Here is a 22,010-nt window from a genome sequence, read left to right as displayed (position 1 = left end):
AGTAAAGGGGATGGCATGAAGTAAGTGTTCAATAAATGTTTACTGAATGAATATTATAGAAAAGATATGTGTATGTGAACAGTAAGATGAAAAACATTACATGATATTTATCATAAAGAGGCTCAGATCGAGTGACACTTCAGCTCAGAAAGGAGAAATCACCCCTATATAGGAAAGGTAGTAGAAAAGAATGAATGGTTAAATCAGTGAACTTTGGAGTCAGACTGCTTTGGTCTTGAGGCCTAACTACAGCATTTATGAGCTTATGTGACCTTGGCATGTAATCTAAATTCTTTAAACCATAATTTCCTCATCAGAGAAATGGGGATAATACTCCTTAGAAGAATTAAGTGATCTCAAGCGTTTGTAACATGTTGTAACATGTCACTGCCTATTATGGTTTGTAGAGTAACCAGCATACCATCATCATGATCATCATCAAAGGCTTTGTGATAGAGGCACTCACCATATGGATGGGCAGACACAGGGGAGGAGCACTGAACAGCCAGGAGGTGTGAGTAGAGGTACTGTGGGTGTTAGACAGAGTCAAGGCCAAAATGGGGGGGCAAGTGCCACTATTTGACTGGATCATTGGGTATTGTCAGGAAGTCATGGGAGAGAGGATTGGGAAATTGACTTTAAATACAAGGCTGACAAATTTAGTCTTTATTTTACATGAAATACTGAGACTTTTCAGGCTTCTAAGCAGGGTAGTGACCAGTTCAGAGCCAAAGTTTCTTTTTTTTTTTTTTTAATTTTATTTATTTTTGACTGTGCTGGGTCTTCAAAGTTCTTGGGCTTTTCTGTAGTTGTGGTGATCAGGGGCTACTCTTCATCATCATACACAGGCTTCTCATTGCACTGGCTTCTCTTGTTGCAGAGCATGGGTTTTAGGGTGCTCAGCCTTCAGTAGTTGCAGCACATGGGCTCAGTAGTTGCAGTTCTGGGACTCTGCAGCACAGGCTCAATAGTTATGGCACACGGGTTTCATTGCTTCCTGGCATGTGGGATCTTCCTGGATCAGGGATCAAACCCATGTCTCCTGCATTGGCAGGTGGATTCTTCACTACTGAGCCACCCAGGAAGCCCTCAGAGCCAGCTTTATTTTATGGGGAATGTTTTGGCTGTGTGTGCAGGACAATCTGGGGAAGGTGAGGGGAGATAGAAGGAAATTAACTACTTAAGAAGCTTCTCCAATACTTTCAAGGAAAAGTTGAGATCCCCCACTGGGATGATGGCTTGGGGAAAAGCAATGGTATTTTACCATTGGTAAAAAGCAACGGGTATGTGGGACACTGGGAAGAATGAACTCACAGAACTGTGTCCAGCTGGATGTGAAAAGCCAAGTGAAGGGGCAGAGGCAAAGAGAGTTCTGAACTGGATCGCCAGTTAGAACTGGACAGCCAGGAACATGGTGCTGGTCTTTGCTCTTCTACAGCAGAATAGTTAAGAATGGCAGAAATAAAGCACAGGAGAGCCTGGCTTTAGGGGAAAAATATATTTGCTTTTTGATATGCTAATTTTAAGGTGCAGTGAGATATTCAGGTGAAGAATGATATTCAAGAGACACTTGAAAATGTGATCTTAGAACTCAGACCGATAGTTATTTAGAAGATATCTGCATAGGGAGAATAGCTAAAGGTATACAGTTGGCTTGACTGCCTAAGTGTGAGAGAGAAGAGACTCAAGGAGTCATCCTTGAGTAGTACTTCTCACAGCCAGAAGAGTGAAAAAGAAGTGTGTGGAGGAAGATGACGGGGAGGAGGGAGGGATGAAGAACATTACCACCAAAACCAAGAAGAGAGTGACAGAAGTGTTCAGAGGGATTGTGAGTTACAGTGAGGTCATAGAGAGAATTGAGAAGGGATCCCCAGAGTTGGCCATTAGCAAGTCATTGCTGACTTATGAGCGAACAATGTGTGGAAGAGAAAACTAGATTGGAGATGCAAAGGAAAGAAGAAGTGATGTGGGGAAAAGGAAGCGGTAGACGTGAGTGTATACTGTCCTGAAAGTTCAGGAATGTAAGGACAGTGATGTGATGGGGGATCAAGGTGGGAGCAGTATTGTTCTTCCTCAGTTAAATGACCACACATCAGTGTTTATCCAGAGATGCTTACCGTCTATACATTAAGACGTAGAAAGCAATATTAGTGGAGGAGGCCGGAGGAGGGAATTCAAAACCAACTAGATTGAAAGTCAGGTTACAGCCATTCTAAAGTCTGAGACCATGTTATCTGTATGTGTACGGCAGCATCTGTTTCAGCAGAGACAGGGGACTTATTTATCACATATCAACAGGCTATGAGACAAGAGGAAACTGAGAAACTCTCCCTCTCCACTCAGGAAAACAAAGCTTGATCAACTCTTAGAAAAGAATTTAAAAGCTTTGAAAAGGTATTTTAGCAAGGAAAGAACACTAAGGGAAAAAAAGGCATATGATAGCTTCCCTTTCTTTACTTTTTCCACCCAAAAGCACTTCAGGAAAATGCCCAGGTGCATCATAAGAACTCTCTAATAATACTATTAATGCTGCCCGCGTTTATGGCATGTCGTCTGTGCAGTGCTTTTCATTTTATAGAAAGCTCTCACGATTTCTTTTATCCTCCCAGAATCCCTGGGAGGTATTACTTTTTCTCTGCTTTATAAGGGAAGAAATTGAGGACCAGAAAGAATCGAGCAATTTCCCCTCAAGTTACACAGTCAGGAAATGGTAGAGCCCCAAATCCCTTGCTCTTTTTTCCTTCATGCTCTCAAATCCCGTTCACGTGGTCTTCACAGTATAACCCTCCACGTATGGGATGACAAGCCAATGTGTAGTGAAGTGACCATCCTCATTTCTATCAATGTGACCTAAAGCTACATGAGTTTGGGGGCACTTTTTTTTATCAAGTCATGTTTCTCACTGAATAGTAGCCAGTGCTCCCGTTTCACCTCTGTCATAAAGAGTCCCAGGGCAGAAGTTCTTAGCAGCATGTTTCCCTCTTCCCACATCGGCCCAGTTCAACCAGACCTCTGATGTGCGTGAACAGGGCTTCAATACTTAAGCCTGCTGCACGTGGGTCAGGAGACAGGAAGGCAGTTCTTTCCCTCAATATCTAGTGTCTGAGTAGGAAGAAGGCCAGACTTGGAGGCTGCAGGCTCAGGTTTCACATGGAGACTGCCCCTCAACACTCTGAGCACCAGTGCCATGCTCTGGAAAACGAGGCTACTAACAGCTCTTTTATAAGTTTGCTGCAAAGATTCAGGCAAGCGCATGTGGAAGTAGGACCCTGTGATGCATTCGAGATTCTGCTGTAGCTGTCTTGACATTTTTAACACTTTTTGAAGGAGGAGGTCTGCATCTTCATTTTGGACTGGGCCCTGTAAATTATGTCACTGGTCCTGCCTGTGTGTCATTGGCCAAGTCACTTAACTTTTCTGGGCTCCAGTCCATAATTAATTAAATTCTTAGGACACTTCTCAATCTTTCTTCTACCTTCCTATTAGCACAATTTGATATGGTTGATCACCCCCTCCTTGAAACAGTTTTTCCATTTGACTTCCAGAACCCTGCACTGCCCTGGTTATTCTCACCCACACTGGCTGCTCCTTTGCTGTTTTCTCCTTAGTCTATCAGCATGTCCCAGACTAAACTCCTGATCATCTCCTGCAAGCCTGTTCCTCCCAGTCTTCCTCATCTGTTAATGGTAACTCCATCCTTCCGGTCAATCAGACCAAAACCTTGTCTTTGCCTCTTTATTGCTCATTCCCTATCCAATTTGTAAGCTACTCCAGAGTCTGACCTCTTCTTCACCACTCCCATTACAGTCCAAGCCTTAGTCGTCTAGATTATGTGTGATCCTTATAATTGGTCTTCCTGCTTCCACCTCCTCACCCTGTCCCCGTGGTCTGTTCTTCACACAGTAGACAGAATAATCCTTTAAAAATATGTCAGGGACTTCCCTGGTTAAAACTCCACACCTCCACTGCAGGGGGCCTGGGTTTCGTCCCTGGTCAGAGAACTAAGATCCCACATGCCGCGTGGCACAGCCAAAAAAAAAAAAAAAATCAGATGGCGTCAGTCCTCTGTTCAGAACCATCCCATGATCATCCATCTCTCAGAGTAGAAATCCCTACAAGGGCAATAAGCTCCCTCTCAGAACCTACCTCCTGCCACTCCCTCACCTCGGGCCATTCACCAGTGCCTCTCTGTCGACGTCCTCCAAGAGGGCTGCCTAGCTGGCCCCTCAGTCTCCTCCAGTTCTGCTCAACTGTCACCTTGTTTAAAACAGCAACTACCAGCAGCTTTTCCCCCTCATTCCTTATCCTATCCTCATCCTACCCTCATTCCTATTCCCTGATTACTTTTCTCCAAAGCTCTCACCATCATCTGATATTAATACATCTTTTTTGTTTATACGCATATTGTTGATTTCTTCCCATTAGCATGCAGGCTCTGTAAGGGCAGAGACATCTTTTAACTGCTATGTCTTCAGCACATGGGTCAGGGCCAGTGAATGACAGTAGAAAGAACTCTGGAACAAATGATGGTGTTACTATAATTAAGTCACAGCAGCGTCAACCCCCCTGAGTGTGTAAAGTACTTGCACAGGCTGCACGCCCGTGAGGCTGGCACTGCATACAGGAGTGAGGGTGTTTATGGGGACTGCTCTGGGCCAAGTCTCCTACTAGATTATACCTTGGGGATAGAAAGGTGAATTGGGAGTGGTCTCCATCCTCAGAGAATTTGTGGCCTAGAGAGAGGTATCTTGTAGATATATAAATAACCCTAGAAAGAGGCAGCATTTGTTAAAAATATTCAGTCTTTAATGCCTAACATTCTGTGATACATTCTGCTAATTACTCTAGACTTCACTGCAGAGGGAAAGGACAATGAACTATGGCTTGTGAACTTACTATATGGCTATTTCTGTTCCAGACAAGTTCATGCTGTGGCCTGCTTATCACACCAGAGACACCTTGCCTGACTTCCAATCTGTTTGCTCCAAACTCCCTCCACCAGCTCCCTCCACCCAATACTGCTGCCTAATTTTACTGTTGAGACCCCACCTTCACATAGTCCTTCCACATTCTGCTTCGAGATATCAGAACATGAAGCAGGGGTGGAATCAGCCTGGGGAGGCTGCAGCAGGGTGTAGAGAGTCTAAATGTCATTTCCCTCCAATAAAGATGTGCATATCTCTATGGGCCCACAGTACACAGGACCCAGAGACAAACATCTGTTCACCTCTGCAGCCTGACAGCTTGCTTAGTACATGGCACAGAGGAGACATTCAGTAAGGTTTGCTGAATCACTGAACTGGGTCTTAGAAGCTTTAGGGATAACTGTATTTAAGAAGTAATTTTGCATCTTCTGTAAGGTGCCCCAGAAGTATTCTAAAAGCTTATCTTATTTCATTATCATAAGAAATAACCTAGTCAGTCAGATTTAAAACATCTCAGATAAGGCCACTAGTATTTAAAATGCCTGTTTAAATTATAAAACACTCTTATAATTTTCAAAGTTATTTAAACCTGTATTTGAATTTTTAAAACCCTGTATCAGAAAATTTAAAAATTACCATGAGATAAATTACAAATCACACTTTGCATTTCCTTTAGGACTTCTTGAAATAGGGACTCCCTAAAGCTGTCTGAGTTTTTAGATAGAGATTTAGTTATGAGAAAGTCTGCAGAACCGAGAAACAAAGCTAGAGCTTAGAATCTGGTCATTAAATTCCACATTAAGTTTTGGTGGTAAGTCCTGGAGTGCTTGTTATAGAATTCTCAGTGTGTTTAAGAAGCTTGCTTCTCTCATATGTTCATATCACACATACATTTTCCTACCCAGGTAAGATCAAGCATGACAAGATGACCCACCTTATAATCAGTAAGATGTGCTGACAGCAATAAGTAAGAAAATTTAGGACAGGTGAATCCTTCCCTTCCTTGGTTCTCAATTTCTCTGTATATAAAATAGGAGGAGGGACTAGATGGTTTAGGAAGGGATGCTAAAGCCTTATGAGTCTATGGATGTGGAGGGCATCTATTCACATGATAAAGGTTTTCTCTTCATAAAGAATTTCCTTCAGATTTTCTCTGAGTTTCTTTAAAACATTTAAACTGTAACTTGACTTACCAAAATCTTGCCACTATATTTTTATTACTAATAATAGCAGCTAACACTTATTAAAGGGCTTCCCTAATTGCTCAGCAGGTAAAGAATACACTGGCAGTTCAGGAGATACAGGAGACGGGGGTTTGATCCCTGGGTCGGGAAGATCCCCCTGGAGGAGGAAATGACAACCCACTCCAGTATTCTTGCCTGAAAAGTAAACATTTATTAAGCAGGCTAGATATTCTAGGCACCATGTATTCAATATGCCAGGCACCTATAAAATGCTTTATGTACATTGTTTTTTTGTTTTTGTTTTAAATTTAATGAACACTTCCAGTTTTTGTTTTTATTATTTTAAAATTTTATTGTTTATTATTTTTGGTTGCCCTGGATCTTCACTGCTGCGTGCAGGCTTTCAATAGTTGCGGTGAGCAGGAGCTACTCTTTGTTGGGGTGCACGAGCGTCTCATTACTGTGGCTTCTCTTATTGCAGCACAAGCTCTAGGTGTATGGGCTTCCGTAGTTGCAGCATGAGGGCTCCCGTAGTTGAGGCTGGTGGGCTCTAGGGCGCAGACTTAGTTTGTCGTGCGCATGCTTAGTTGCTCCTTGGTATGCAGAATCCTCCCAGATCAGGGATGGACCCCATGGCCCCTGCACTGGGAGGGGATTCTTATCTGCTGGACCACCAGGGAAGGTCCAGTACATTGTTTGATTCAATCATCTCAATAACCTCATGAGATGCATACCAATATTTTCCCATATTGTAGGGAGTGTACTGGCTCCAAAACTAAGTTGCCTACTGCTACTGCTGCTACTGCTAAGTCACTTCAGTCGTGTCCGACTCTGTGCGACACCATGGACTGCAGCCTACCAGGCTCCTCCACCCATGTGATTTTCCAGGCAAGAGTACTGGAGTGGGGTGCCATTGCCTTCTAAGTTGCCTAAGGTAACTGAATCAGGGAATGTGGCAACACTGGAATTCAAACACTCTTCAACTCAACATCTGACTCCAGACACATTGTTAACCCTTCATCTCACAGACTAGTTGCCCATATCAGGAGGTAGTCAGTGTTCCTTTCCTAGGTGAACAATCCTGGTGCTCTGTGCCCCTGTGCCTTCACAAATGGGGTGACCAATTGAAGACAGGTGATTCCTTTGGTTTCAACTTTGGTTTCAATTTCTGTGACATAATGTGCTGATACTTTCATTAAGAAATGCTTTTTGACCTTCCCTGGATTAATACAGAGGATTTCACTAGTTGTCTTGAGTCACTTATGAATGATCTGGTGAGCAGAAGAGGGTTCAAATTTGTTTTGAATTCCTGATTCATATCTTTTTGTCTATTATCTAAGTCTAACAGCAAGACTTCCCATTATTTTGCATACAGTTAAGGTGAAAAATGCCACATGCAGGAAAACATTACAAGATTAACTTCACATCTTTATAATTTTCACATTCATTATATTCACTTTCACAAGAACTATGTGAGGTGGGCAAGTCAGCAATTATTTACCTGCTTTGAAAATGAAGAAAGAGAGTCACAAAAAGGGGAAGTGATTTGTCCAAGGATATCGAGCTGGTTAAGTGCTAACTTCATGTCCTTCCTATGCTATGCCACCTCTGTGTGTGAAAAGGAACATCAGACTCGAGCACTTCTGAGCATGCAGAGACAAATGGCTGCCATACCAGAGGCTGGGATATACTAGCCTGTGGCTGTGGGGCTGCCTGCGTAACTGGCCGCTGTGCTGACGGACGAGGACATAGCATCAGCCATGACCCTGCTCACACCTGTGCAGGATGATAAAGAAAGTAGAAGTAGCCAACAGCTGTGGTCCAACTAGATAAAACTTTAAGGCGGGAAGTCAAGTGACAAGTGAACTTGTCTATGTGTGTGTTTTTTAACTGTTAGTTACTTTTGACATTTTTAAAAAGGCTTCTTGTGGAAGTCAGACCAAAAGCAGGAAGATACTGCAGCAAGATGGATTTGGGAAAAGACCAGTCTCTCTCAAAGCTCCATCAGACACCTGATCATCATCAAGAAGAGACCCATGTTCCAGGTAATGAAAGAAACCTTAAGAGACAGTGGCTGTTGGGAAGGATTGGGCTATGATTATTTTCCTCTTTGTATGGGTCTGGCAAAAAAGGGGCATCATTGGGTGGGTACATTCATGTATTAGAAAGGAAGAATAGGGGCTATATAACTTTCTGAGCTGACTTCTAGCACTAAGATTCTAGTAAGCAGGAGAAACACAAGGAAATAATAAATAATTATATATATATATGATCATGAAAATACCCAATAATGGATGGTGTGGTAAAACAAGTACAGCCATATATGTAGCACAAATATAGTGTAACTTTTGGAAAGGTATCTGGCAATAAGTAGCAAGAACTATAAGAGTGTTTATTCTGTTGACTGACTAATCTTAGTCTTTGGATATATCCTAAAGCAGCATTTTGGCTGCTTTTGCAGAACCCTAGGCCTTGAGACAGTGATTTAAACATTTTGTACACCACGGATCCCTTTGGCTTTCTGATGAAACTCTAGACACCTTCTTAGACTAAATTTTTTAAATACATAAAGTTAATTACATATGATTACAAAGGAAGCAATTATATTAAGAAAAGTATCAAAATAAAAAACTGATATAATAATATATGTGCTTATTTACAGGTGCATTAAATAACAAGATCCAGTGATGGATCTCATTACCACTGTATCAAATAAAATATTTCATCTCAAATAAATGATATTCTAAGGTATCTGTAATAACTGTAATGTGATATGGAAAAAAAATCCATAATGTCTTTTTGTGACAAAGTCATATTCTGCTAAAACCACTGTGGTTTGTTATCTACATTCATAATTGAAGGAAATGGGCATTTAGATTGGTAAAAATAAAGGTATAATTTTCCCCCATCCAAGTTCACCATTAAGGACTGATGTTCTAAAATCAAAAGGTGTCATGGTCCATGAGGTATGTTCACTTTGGGAGGTCCCAGTGCAAATTTGAAATCATTCCACTGGCTCTGAGAAGTTCTACATCAAAGACCCATTAACTTTTCACAGTCTTGGATGGCAGCAGTACTGTTGTTGGTAGTAACTTTAATATTCCAAAGAACTTGGAGAAACATCATCCAAAGGAAAAAAATACAAAAGAAAAAAAATCTGTGTGTGAATTGCTTATTATAGTTGATCTACAGTGGCAACAACAACAACAACAACAAAACAAACTGGCAACAACCTAAATGTTCAGTATAAGTGGAATGAGTGGATAAATGAGAATGTATCAACTTGATTAAATATCATGTAGTCACTAAAGTTACAATTATGAGGACTAGATGATGGAATTTATTTCTGATGGTAAATAAATGGTAAAACTGTGGTATGCAATCATTGCAACTTTAATATAGGGGCTAGATGAATACATGGAAAATCCCATGGACAGAGGGGCCTGGCAGGCTACAGTCCATGGGGTCGCAAGAGTTGGACATGACTTAGCGACTAAACCACAGCAGATGAATGAATACGAGGAATGAAATGAAAACAGGTTATAATGTTAAGGATGGCAGAACATGGCTGGTTTTTTTCTTTACTTTTATGTTTGTACAATATGCACACTATTTTGAAGGAATTAATAGCACATTTATGTACAAATATTGATCTTTTCATTTAAAAAATGCTGACTGAATGTTTGCTCCAGGCATGCTTCAGGAGGCACAAGGATAAATAAGAGATAGTCCTTGTCCTCAAAAGGGTAGGAGAAAAACTTGGACACTCAAGGGGATTCTATCATTTTGCTATAGGACTCCTTGCTGTTAACGCCATAATTTATCACTCTCTCTCATAACTTTCATTTTGATCCTACAGAAGTCATTGGAACTTGGAGTCTGCGAAACAGAGAGCAACTCAGAAAAAGAAAAGCTGAAGCACAAGAAAAGCAAACTTCACAATGGCAATATCGGTATAGTATCACTGCAAGGGAGAAGGGACTGATATTTACTTAGCATATGTTACTTGTTAAGAGGTGCTGAGAACTTTTATACACTCTAGTTTATCTTTCCATCAATCCCACAAATCAGGAGCTGTTATCCATATTCATCTCCCGCCCCCCTCCGCAAAAAAAAGAAAGAAACCAAGTCTCTGAAGGTTAAATCTCTTGCCTAAAGTCACACAGCTAGTAAAGTGATGGGAACAGAATCTTATTGCTGCTCTCTTTTACCAGGTGATCAAATTATGTATATTGTAGAGAGGCCTGCTGTTCAACCACTTTAGTAATATAACCATTGTTGTTGGGAGTAGGAGACACCATTGAGAAGACCCCCAAGCTTGTTCTCTAAGCTTTCTATTAGTAAAATTCTTCTTTAATGAGTGTAGTTAACTCCCCATGGAGTAAACCAAAGTAATGTCTATAAATGAGTGATGGAAGAGTCTGAGAGTTCCTGTGTCCAAAGTCAGCTGTATGGAATCTCAGGGAGGGAAGACATGAGCATGACTATACAGTAGGCAGTATCTAACGGCCCCGTGTAGAATATAACTGTGAAAGCAGAGGCATTGCTTGCTTGGAGGTAGAAAAGGGGAACCCAAAGAGCCACAGTACAACATCCATCTAAGCCAGGGTTTCTCAACGCTGATGTCACTAAAGCTGTGCGTAGGAGGATCACTGGCCTCTAGAAACCCATAGAACTTTCTTTTCTTTTCTTTTCTTTTTAAACTTTACAATATTGTATTAGTTTTGCCCAACATCGAAATGAATCCACCACAGGTATACCCGTGCTCCCCATCCTGAACCCTCCTCCCTCCTCCCTCCCCATACCCTCCCTCTGGGCCGTCCCAGTGCACCAGCCCCAAGCATCCAGCATCATGCATCAAACCTGGACTGGCGACTCGTCTCATACATGATATTACACATGTTTCAATGCCATTCTCCCAAATCTCCCCACCCTCTCCCTCTCCCACAGAGTCCACAAGACTGATCTATATACATCAGTGTCTCTTTTGCTGTCTCGTACACAGGGTTATTGTTAGCATCTTTCTAAATTCCATATATATGCGTTAGTATACTGTATTGGTAGAAACCCATAGAACTTTCTCTCCCCAGTTATGACAACCAAAAATGCCGGCAGACATTGTCAAATGCCTCATGGAGTGGGGGAAGAGGAGGTAAAATTGCTCCCAGTTGAGTGCCACTGATCTAAGTTCTCTTCTTCTTAAAAAAAAAAAAATTTTTTTTGTTGTTGTTGTGCTAGGTCTTCGTTGCAGCATGTGGGCTTTCTGTAGTTGCAGGGGCCTCTCTTCATTGTGCTGCACGGGCTTCACATTGAGGTGATATCTTTTGTTACAGAGCACGGGCTCTAAGTGCACGGGCTTCAGTAGTTTCAACATATGGGCTCAGTATTTGTGGCTCATGACCTCTGAAGCAAGGGCTGAATAGTTGTGGTGCATAGGCTTAGTTGCTCATCTGTATATGGAATCTTTTCAGACCAAGGATTGAGCCCATGTCCCCTGTATTGGCAGTTGGATTTTTATCCAGTATCACCAGGGAAGTCCCTTTACAGAATTTTGATTAAGATTTAGCTATGCATTGCTTCTTTTTTGGAAAAATGTGTCCTTTGGTGGCAAAAATAACATAGGTATACATTTTTCTAAGCATCATCTTTTAAAAAAGCATACAATGCAGGTGTTTTAAGTTCCTATTCTCACTGTGGACGGAATATTGTCTGTTCTGCCACAAGGTGTGTTTCTATAACACCAGTTAGCTCACATATAATTGGTAAATAGGAGAGTGGTGTCAGTTTAACGTGGAAGTTGTGTTAATATGTAATTTTTCCTAGTCAAAAGAAGCCAAAATAGTGGGAATAGAATTAAAAACTTCAGCAGGAAAGGAAAAAGCCTTCAACTTGGCTGCTGTGTAGATAGGAATCTTTTCAGCGTGCATCCGGGCTCCTTCCACAGAGAAGGACATCACTAGCTCTGCAGAGATCTCCTCATATAGCAGGTTGCACTTCCTCCTGTGCTCAACTCTGCGGCAGCCCTGCTGGCTCAGAGCATCATCCTCATTTGAATGATCTCAGCACTGAAAGCCTGCATTCACACTGGTGCTTTTGTGCATTTTTTACCATCCCCAAGACAGCCTCCCCACAGAAAAAGCTGCCTGTCTGGACTATCCCAGTTATCTCCCCTGTACCAACTATTGTTTATCCTAGTGTTATAAAGTTGCATAGGATTTGACTCATTTGCCCCAACTAAATTTTTTTCTTCCCATAAGCGCTGTCACTTTTAGTGCATGATTTTGCAGAAAGTGAGGTTTTTCAGGAATGCATATATGTTGTAGCAGAAACTTCTGTACTCAGGTCCTCTGACAGGTGACTCTGTTGAAGAATACCCAGTTGGCTCCCTGAATTCCATACTCACCAAGCAACCTTCTGGTCATTACTGGCTTCCCAAGTACCTGCTGGAGAAGGCGATGGCACCCCACTCCAGTACTCTTGCCTGGAAAATCCCATGCATGGAGGAGCCTGGTGGGCTGCAGTCCATGGGGTCATGAAGAGTCGGACACAACTGAGCGACTTCACTTTCACTTTTCACTTTCATGCACTGGAGAAGGAAATGGCAACCAACTCCAGTATTCTTGGCTGGAGAATCCCAGGGACGGGGGGGCCTGGTGGGCTGCCATCTATGGGGTTGCACAGAGTTGGACACGACTGAAGTGACGCAGCAGCAGCAGCAGCAGCAGCAGCAGCAAGTACCTGCTACAGAGAAAGAGTGCATTGTCACTTTGCTTTTCTCACAGTTTATTTAAAAATTGGTCTTTAGGTTTATATATCAATCCCTTTGAGCTGGTTGCTGAGCCCTGACTCGAGAAATGGATAAGGCTGGTTTCACTATGCTCTTAGAATTGGGTTTCTGTACTCATTGGGTTGGGGGAGGGGTCCAAAGCTGAAGAAATCACTGGAGTAGGTGGAACCTTGGTGAGCCTCTTGGTAGTGGGCTGGCCTTGCTGTTGTGACTCATTTCTAGACTGCTGAGGGCTGTTCTCACTACAGTGAAACCTCAGTTCCAGAGAGAAAGGACAGAGTGTAATGGTTAAGAGCCCGGTGGCTGAAGTCAGATGACTTGATATGAAGACTAGCTCCCTCATGTCCCAGCCATTTCACCTTGGGCAAGTTACTCAGAAAACTGTGCTTCAGTTTTCTCATCTGCAAAATGGAGATTATAATAGTATCTGCCTTGTAAGTTTATGTGAAGATTACATGAGATAACAGAATAAGTAAATTACTTAAAACAGTGCCTGACACGAGGAAGCACTATATATATATATATACATAGTACATTCTATATTAATATGAGTACAGATTTCTATTTGGACAGTTCATCCATGTAAGTTATTACATGCTCTTACAACAACTACATGAGGCTGGGCAGACACTATTTACTACATTTTACCTGTGAAGAAACTGAGGCATAGAGAGTTTGACTTGCCCATGACCACATAGCTGATAATTAAGAGTACAGATTAAATTTTAGACCACACAGATATATTTGTATCTTTTGAGGAACTACCAGAAAGAACATGAAACATTGTATTACTCAGACTCCCTCATATAGAGATCTACATAACAAATTATTTAGGATTTAATTTCTAGGATAATAAGTGTTTCCTGAAGAATTCACGTACATCAGTTTTTAAAAACGTCTCAAATTAAAAAAAAATGTATACATCATCTTTTAAAAATTTGCTAATAAGGACTTTAAAATTTATCTTGTTACCTTGGTTACTTGGACTTAAACTTCAAAATGCTGAGCTATCATTTTTACCTTCGTATCATCATATTATTTCTACCTTCTATATTATTTGTAATATTTCTTTTAAACTATACTATTAAAATATAAACCTTTAAAATATTGACTTCAAACTGGTTTTGATGAGACAGTCTTAAAAAATTAATTATGGGAATTTTTCAGACACAACAAAAGAAGAATAGGGTATACATTTTTTGAATGTGCATGAACTATGAGAACTGCAGAGGTGTAAAAAACACTGGTTTCATTCATCTTGAAAGAATGTCCAGTTTACTAAAAGAATTTGGGTTTCTCCATTAAGCATAATCCTCATAATAAATCCTATAGGAGTGGTAAGCATGGAGAGCATTTCAGTCCTGTGGCCTGTTAGAGAAGGCTCTATGGGGCAGATAGCATGGAACAGAGAGTTTCAGTAAGTTTAGAAAGTGATGAAATGCTTATTTATAGTACCCCCCCACCCCGACACCACCACCACCCCCCCCCCCCCGCCCCTGCCACAGTCCATCTGTATTAGCCTTCTGTATTTGGTTATATTTGCAATACCTAACAATTTGTCATTGGCTGCAGTTCTCATGCATATCTTTCCATCTTTTAGATCTTAAACTATCAGTTCAAAGTAGGTGTAATATGACCACTCACACCTTTTCACCAAGCTGCTTTACCTCAAGAACATGTTTTTGTAGCTTTGGACCCGGCTTATAGTACATCTCATTCGACTCACACTGCAGCCTCTTAGCCTATTTTACTTAAGCTGCTGCTGCTGCTAAGTCACTTCAGTCGTGTCCGACTCTGTGTGACCCCATAGACGGCAGCCCACCAGGCTCCCCCGTCCCTGGGATTCTCCAGGCAAGAAGACACTGTATTAAATGAGCAAGCCAGGCTCATCACCTGCAGGCTTCACAGATGTGAAGCAGGTCTGCGTTGCAGATTTAGCAACACAATCATACCAGTTTTCCCCACTGGCATAAAGAAACGAATTCATACAGGCTAAACCCAAAGAGACTATTACGTAAAACAGAATGTCAATCTGTTCATTTATAACATCAGTGATACATTTTCTATAACCAAAGTTTAAGTATACGCTCTCAAACACACACACACACACACACACACACACACACACACACATACCCCGCTCACTAAGAAGGTGCTTGTTGAACGAGTCATCAAAGACAAAAAAGTCCTAAGGGTCATTTCCTCTCCGGACAATTGAGAACATTTAGCACTGCTTCTTCATTGTACACACAAGGAGATTGAGGCCTGGAGAGATTAAGTGGCTTGTTCAAAGTCATGCCACAAGGCAGTGGGAGTCCTGGGTCAGTTACTGCCAAACATTTATTTGAATTCTGGAGGCCTATTTTTGATAGTAATTCTGATTTCCCCATAGAGAGAAAAAACACAAGCGGCAAAGAACAGGGAAAAGAAGCGAAAGAGGCAGAAAGAGACAACAAAATACAGAAATGAAGGTAGAGCTTCCATCACAATTAGAAAAGGAAATGATGGAGAAAGCGCCAGCACCTGGAGAGAAAGAAATCGAGCCACCTGGGAGTGTGACCGAAGTTCTCCTGCCGGCAGTGTCCCCACAAAGAGTTGCGCCTGCGAAACATCTTTCTGAAGTAGGTCAAGAAAGTGTTACCCTTCAGGAAAATTCTTCTGAGTACCAAGCAACAGCAGTACAAAACCAACCTTCTGAAATATGCCAAGATATGGCTGAATCTGAAGACCTCTCTCCTAAAATGTGCCAAGAAATAGCTATATTTCAAGACCAGCCTTTCAAAATGTTCCGTAATATGGCTCAGCCTGAAGACGTCTCTCCTAAAACATGCCAAGAAGACATTGCAGCCAAAGTCCTTTCTTTGAAAACATCTGAAGATACAACTGACCTGGAGGAATGCTCTCTTGAAGCACACCCCAAACCAGATATGCCCAAAGCCTCCACTCTTGAAACATACCAGAAAAGACCTGAGCCTGAGGAACCCGATTCTGAAACAGGTCAAGGAATAGTTGAGACTGAAAGCTTTGTTTCTAACACACAGCAAGAAATGGCTGTGCCTAAAGAGCTTGCTACAGAAATACACCAGGAAACAGTTGAACCTGAACACTTTTCTCATAAAATATGTAGAGAAATTGCCATGTCTAAAGACCCCTCTCATAAAACAACCCAAGAAACATCTGTTCCTGATAAATATCCCCCAGAAATGTACCAAGAAACACCTGGGTCTGAAGAATATTCACTTGAAATATACCAAGAAACACCAGGACCTGAAGCCTATGCACCTGAAATTTACCAAGAAACACCTGGGCCTGAAGACCTCTCTACTAAGACATATAAAGACAAAGATGTTCCTAAAGAATGCTTTCCCAAACTATACCAGGAAATAGGTGGACCCCAAGACCAGGATTCTAAAGCACACCAGGAAGATGCTAAGGATGTTTATACTTTTCCTCAAGGTATGGGTTTCTTACTGGGGTCAAGTTAGTGACACTGCCATTTCTTAACTGCTCCCTGTTCATAAGCAGAGCACCAAATAGGCGTCTCTCCCTTGGACCATTGATTTATAGCCTTCTGTGACAATCCTGGGTTATCCCAGTTATCTCAACAGGTATCTTTGATGTCTTTGTCCAGTTTTAAGTGAAAAATGTTTATCATTCACTTGATATTTGGTATATTTCCATGTAATTTAAAGAAAATAATTGAAACCATAAGTGTATATAGTGGGTACCTGTATATACTATGCATTTTGGGAAGCTTTAGTAGGTGAAGAAAAATGAACCCTATGTAGAGTCAATTATGTGCAAAATATTTTGGACAATTACATTTATATTAACACAAAATCTTGGTGAATAAAGGCTTTTTTTTCCTAGAAAAATAACATTTCATGGCAAACTGAAGGCAAGTAAATTCATGGTTCAAGGTACTGAGAAAGATACAAAGACATAAAATAGGATCCTGATACTAGGGAACTCCTTGTTATAGGAGTTAACAGGCTTACCTATTTCAATATTTGTCCCTGAAAAGCACAGTATTTTAAAAACAATGTGACCTTTATTCAATTTTACTTGTCTCAGGGACATAACTGAGAGCCTTGGCTCTCCTTGTTCAGTCCTGTTCTCAGTGTAGAAAATGGGCTGAGCCTAGCAGCCTATCCCCAGGGAACTGTTTTCTAAAGAAATTCCTTTGGTAGCTTATTTTCTCTTTCTCCTAAAATATGAGTGCAACAAAAACCTGGGCTTAAGTTGGGTTCCAAGCAATATAGGTTTTGAGGAAATACCTTTTTAAAATTACAGTAAAAGCAGACATATGAAACACTACCTGTATTGACAGGAGTCCCCTGCTGGAGACGCGCCTCTAATCAACACAGCACCAGATTCTCAGGGTTTTGTTCTAAACCCAGTGAGGTTAAGACAGGCAATTAACTAATTATTTTATGCTTTTTGGCAATTAATGCTTATCTTGTTTTCTCTTTTCTTGCCAAACAAGTAGAAATGTCTTCCTTTTTGCTGATTATAAAATTGCTATAATGATAGTTATAAATGTTCATTATAATAAATTAAAGCAATATCTAAGTGACTATAAAGTGCCCTATGATACCACTTCCTATCTCTGATCCCCAATGTTAAGTTTTTGTTTTAACAAATGAAATGGTACAGTACATTCTATTTTATAACCTGTTTTTTTTACATGCCATATACATTGTGGCCATCCTAATGACATCTTTGTAACAGTCGTCCAGTATTATGTTATATATACAGCAATTTATTCAACCAGTCCTTATAATGATGAACACCTAGGTTACTGACAAGTTTTACTGTTATAACAATGTTCAATGAACATCATGGGAAGTAACGGTTGTTTAACTAAAATTTATATACCACTTTCTATCTGCCAAACTCTCTATTAAACATTTTTTGTGAATTACTTTATTCAATGTTAGAAACCCGAGTGGATGAATAATATGTCCCTATTTTATAGATAAGGAAACTAAGGCACTGGAAGCTTAAGTTGATCTGATTACTTCCTTGGATAAATTCCTAGAAACTGAATTGCTGGGCCAAAGGGTACGAGGATTTAAAGTCTGGATACATTCAGTCAGACTAGCCCAAATGTAGCAATTCACAGAATCCAAGACTTTGTGTAAGTGCCTAGTCCCCACGCCCTTGCCAACACTGCACATGATTATGTTTTAAAAATCTGCGCCTGTCTGCTAGGTTTTTAAAGACCAACCAACCTAATTGTTTTAATTTCCACTTTTTTTGATGACCTATGCTACCAGGCTTGCTTTTAAGATTATTATGAATTTAAGTTTTTCCTTTTGAGAATCACCTGTTTGACTATTTGCTCCATTTTATATTTAGGATATCTATCTTTTTGATTAAAAATCTCTTTAAATAATAGTTATTAAATCTTTGCCTACATATAAGTTGAGTCATAAACATTTTTATTCTTGTTGTTTGTGGTTTAACTTTGTTTATAGAGGTTTGGACATCTATATGACCAAAATTTTAATGTTAGTTTTTAGTTACTCAAATTTGTCATGATTTTAGTTTTTAATGATTCAAACCCGTCAATCTTTTTCTTTATGGCTTTTAGTCTGTGGTCTGCTTAGAAAGGCTTTTAAAATCTTAAGATTAAAGAAATATTCTATTGTTTCTATAACATTTATTGTATCTTAATATTGAAATCTTTAATTCATCTGAGATTTGTTTCTGTGCAGAGTGAGGTAGTTTTTTTTTTCTCCAAATGGATAGCCAATTGTCCCAATACTGTTCATTGAACCTATTTTCATATTTTTTTTTGTTTTACAGAAATGAAGGAAAATCCCAAAGCAGAAGAACCAGAGATAATAGAAATTCCAAACGTGCCTCAAGAAAGTAACCCAGAAAATGACATCTACAGTTATGTTTTATTTTAATAATGTTCAACCATCATAGTCATCCAACAAAATACACATCTTAGTACATCATATGTGTGATTTTCTCAAAATATGGTAGAAATCTCTACAATATTCATTAATATTTTAACAGTATCTCCCCGCTTATATAGTCTATAGATATATAGATTATATCTGAAAGCGAGAATTAATGTTTTTTCTCAGGCTCTACCACATAGACAATATTCTGCTAGTGTGTATGTGTGTGCACGTGTGTGTGTGCACATATGTGTATGTATGTGTAATCTGGGGAGAGGACAGTGGTGGGAACAGACTTAATAGCTTTACTCCCCTTAAGAATTAATCAAAGAAATGTTTGCTCTTGGGGGAAATTATCAAGCCCTCATTTTTACCATTTTTAAGGCTGAACAATGAAAATTTGGGGAAGTATATAGTTTTCTTGTAAACTTTGATCAGTTATTAATGTAACAATATCAAAATTTTATGTAGGCTTAAGTTAGCTTTTAGTAATTTAATAATTTTAACAATTCTTATCATTCTAGGACTTCTTTAAAGATATTTTGGAGTGACGTATGTACTTGCATATTTGAATTTTGATTTTCTATTTTTACTTTTAAAATATTGTAATTGTGCAAAATGTACATTAAATCATTAGTACATATTTAACTGTGTGGACATCATGGTAAGCACTGTGACAGTCAGAAGACCTATAACACATAGTCCTTACCTACTAGGAGTTTAATCTAGTCTCGTGGAGGAATAAAACAGAAAACAAATAATTACAAAGAAGAGAGTAATGCTAATGCTCTTTGGATAGAAGATACAACCAAGGGAATACTCACTTTTTTGCTGGAGTGACCTGAAAAAATTACACGAGTGGACCCTTGAAAGTTGGAGAAGATTTGTATTATAGGTGAGGATAGCAGCATTATTGTATGTGACACAGAGAAGAGTGAATTCAAGATATGTTCAAGAACTGCATGCAATGTACTACAGTTAATGCAAGGTCCATGTGGAATAGCAGAATTAAAGTTTGGCAAGAATCTATCTAGTCCTACCTTGGGCTAACCTCCTCTCATTGTGGGTACAACGGTTGTTCTTTAAAATCCATGAATTTTATGATATTAAATCTAATATGATATGTGATAAGATCCAAAGGTTTAATTGATTTTCAGAAGGATCCTTCACTCAAATGAAAGATTAAGAATCATTGTACTGGATCACCCCTGGTGGTTCAGTGGTTAAGAATCCACCTTCCAGTGTAGGGGATGCAGTTTGATCCCTGGTCAGGGAATTAAGATCCCATATGCCACGGGGCACCTAAGTCTTAACACCACAACAAAGATCCTCTGGGCTGCAACTGAAAAAAAAAAAAAAAGGAATTATTATACTGAGGAGTGTTTCTCAAAGTGTAGGCAGATACCTACTTTGAATCATTTAGGGTTTGGTTTTTTAAAGGCAGATCCCTAGATCCTACCTCTAGAGAAAAGGCTGTATCATAAACTACAAATAATCACATATAATGGTTATTTATATAACCATATGTCCTCTAGACAAGATAATAAAAATTGCAAATCATATAATTAAAGCGCTACATATTTAAGTTCCTGCTTTCCATAAAGAGAACTTTTTCCTTTAAATCAAGTAACAATCTACTTCATCAACGTCTCCAAGTCTGCTGTGCATTTCAGAACATGTCACACTTGGTATCGTATTTTTGGCGTCACTATCATTGTATATGATATCTAAGGCCAAGTAGGCAAATACCTCTGTTGGGCCACAAAGCGACTATCACTTTTAGCAACACCCCCATCTAGTGGAAAATTGCAGCCATTACGGCTCGAGTTTTACATCGTGCAAAAAGCTCAACAGTTCTCAACTTACTTTTGTTTCATAGCTGCCCAGAACTGTTCCCTCCTGAAAACAATAAAGGCATTCTTTTCCAATTTCACCTGGAAAAAACCTATCAGAGGACATGTAGGGGTATGAATTTTATCAGTTTTTAAAGTTTTTGTTTTAAAACCCACAATCCTCTCTTTAAATCTTTGACTCCTTCTGATGGATATTTTCTGAGAGTGGTCTATTAGTTCATGACAAATGAACATGTTTAGGAACAGCTTTTCATGGTTGTTAAACTTTTAAATCTGTGGAGTTTTATGACCTTGAATAATTTGTTTTGCAGGCAATATGTCTCTCTCCCTCCCCCCGCCCAAGAAAAAACAGGATAAAAAACTCAGAAGTAGAATTAAGTATACAGAGATATATAAATATAATTTATATATATATATTTATAAATATACAGGTGAGAGATGAGGTTATAAGTAAGTAGGTAAGAGGCCTTGGTGGCTTAGATAGTTAAGAACCTGCCTGCAATTCAGGAGACCTGGGTTCAGTACCTGGGTGGGGAAGATGCCCTAGAGAAGGGAATGGCTACCCACTCCAGCATTCTTGCCTGGAGAATTCCATGGACAGAAGAGCCTATCGGGCCACAGTCCATGAGGTCACAAAAAGTCGGACACAACTGAGCGACTAACACACACACGTTGAGGCCAGGCTAGCGCTGCAGGGTTAACTGGTCATTGCAGTGGCTGAAAACTGATTCTTGTAGGCCCTCAACTTTTTAGAGCTTCCCCCGAACAACCACTACAATCCCAATGTATATGGCCGTTGACTCCGTTTCATTCTCGCTTCAGTTCTCGTGAGGTACGGAGCACAAGGAATAGTCCCCACTTCTTATCCCTACCTAGTCTGGTGTAGAGCTACACATCCATTAGATTTGAAACGAGGTTTATTTGGGTTTCTTTTCTGACGAAACATCCTTTTATTATGGAAAAATTGGGAGCATACAGAGAAGTATAAACGACCATCTATGCATTCCCACTACTCAAGAAGTATTAACATTTTCTAACATCCCGTCATCTCGCTGTGTGATAACTGTATATACATATTCTTTTTTAAAAATTAGCGCCATGCGTTGGATGAGTAGGTTGCTTATCATTTCGAGTACCTTTATGCATAAATCTTTATCGACTTGTTCTCAACGGGAAGGGCGGTAACTTGGACCCTAAAACTGAAGCGGGTACGCGCGAGACAGCACAAGACGCAGATTCAGAAGCGGAATAAGGCCTCCAACCTCTAATCGCCACCTAGCGGTAGCCTCTGACATCCCCCGCCCGGCGCCTCACTCCCCTAGCGCCCCCGCCCCGCGCATGCTCGA

The 22,010-nt window shown here is 40.1% G+C and overlaps 1 protein-coding gene and 1 long non-coding RNA gene across 3 annotated transcripts; one reads left to right on the top strand and one right to left on the bottom strand.

Annotated features, from left to right (window-relative positions):
- The first annotated feature begins 496 nt into the window (after positions 1-496).
- On the top strand, positions 497-19,897 carry HEMGN (hemogen). 2 transcript variants are annotated; one of them, NM_001077055.2, is given in 5 exon segments: positions 497-524; positions 8,030-8,154; positions 9,969-10,062; positions 15,289-16,352; positions 18,708-18,865. In NM_001077055.2, coding segments are annotated over 4 exon segments (1,344 nt in total). In that variant the 5' UTR covers positions 497-524; positions 8,030-8,075; the 3' UTR covers positions 18,815-18,865.
- LOC132345965 (uncharacterized) lies at positions 8,569-22,004 on the bottom strand. The gene is made up of 2 exons (XR_009495597.1): positions 21,801-22,004; positions 8,569-12,850 (listed from the first exon to the last, which is right to left on the bottom strand). It is a non-coding gene; the product is annotated as an uncharacterized lncRNA (long non-coding RNA).
- Positions 22,005-22,010: the final 6 nt, after the last annotated feature.

This window comes from Bos taurus, chromosome 8, assembly GCF_002263795.3.
Source record: "Bos taurus isolate L1 Dominette 01449 registration number 42190680 breed Hereford chromosome 8, ARS-UCD2.0, whole genome shotgun sequence".
Classification (NCBI taxonomy): domain Eukaryota; kingdom Metazoa; phylum Chordata; class Mammalia; order Artiodactyla; family Bovidae; genus Bos; species Bos taurus.
This window is presented reverse-complemented; position numbering and strand designations above follow the sequence as displayed.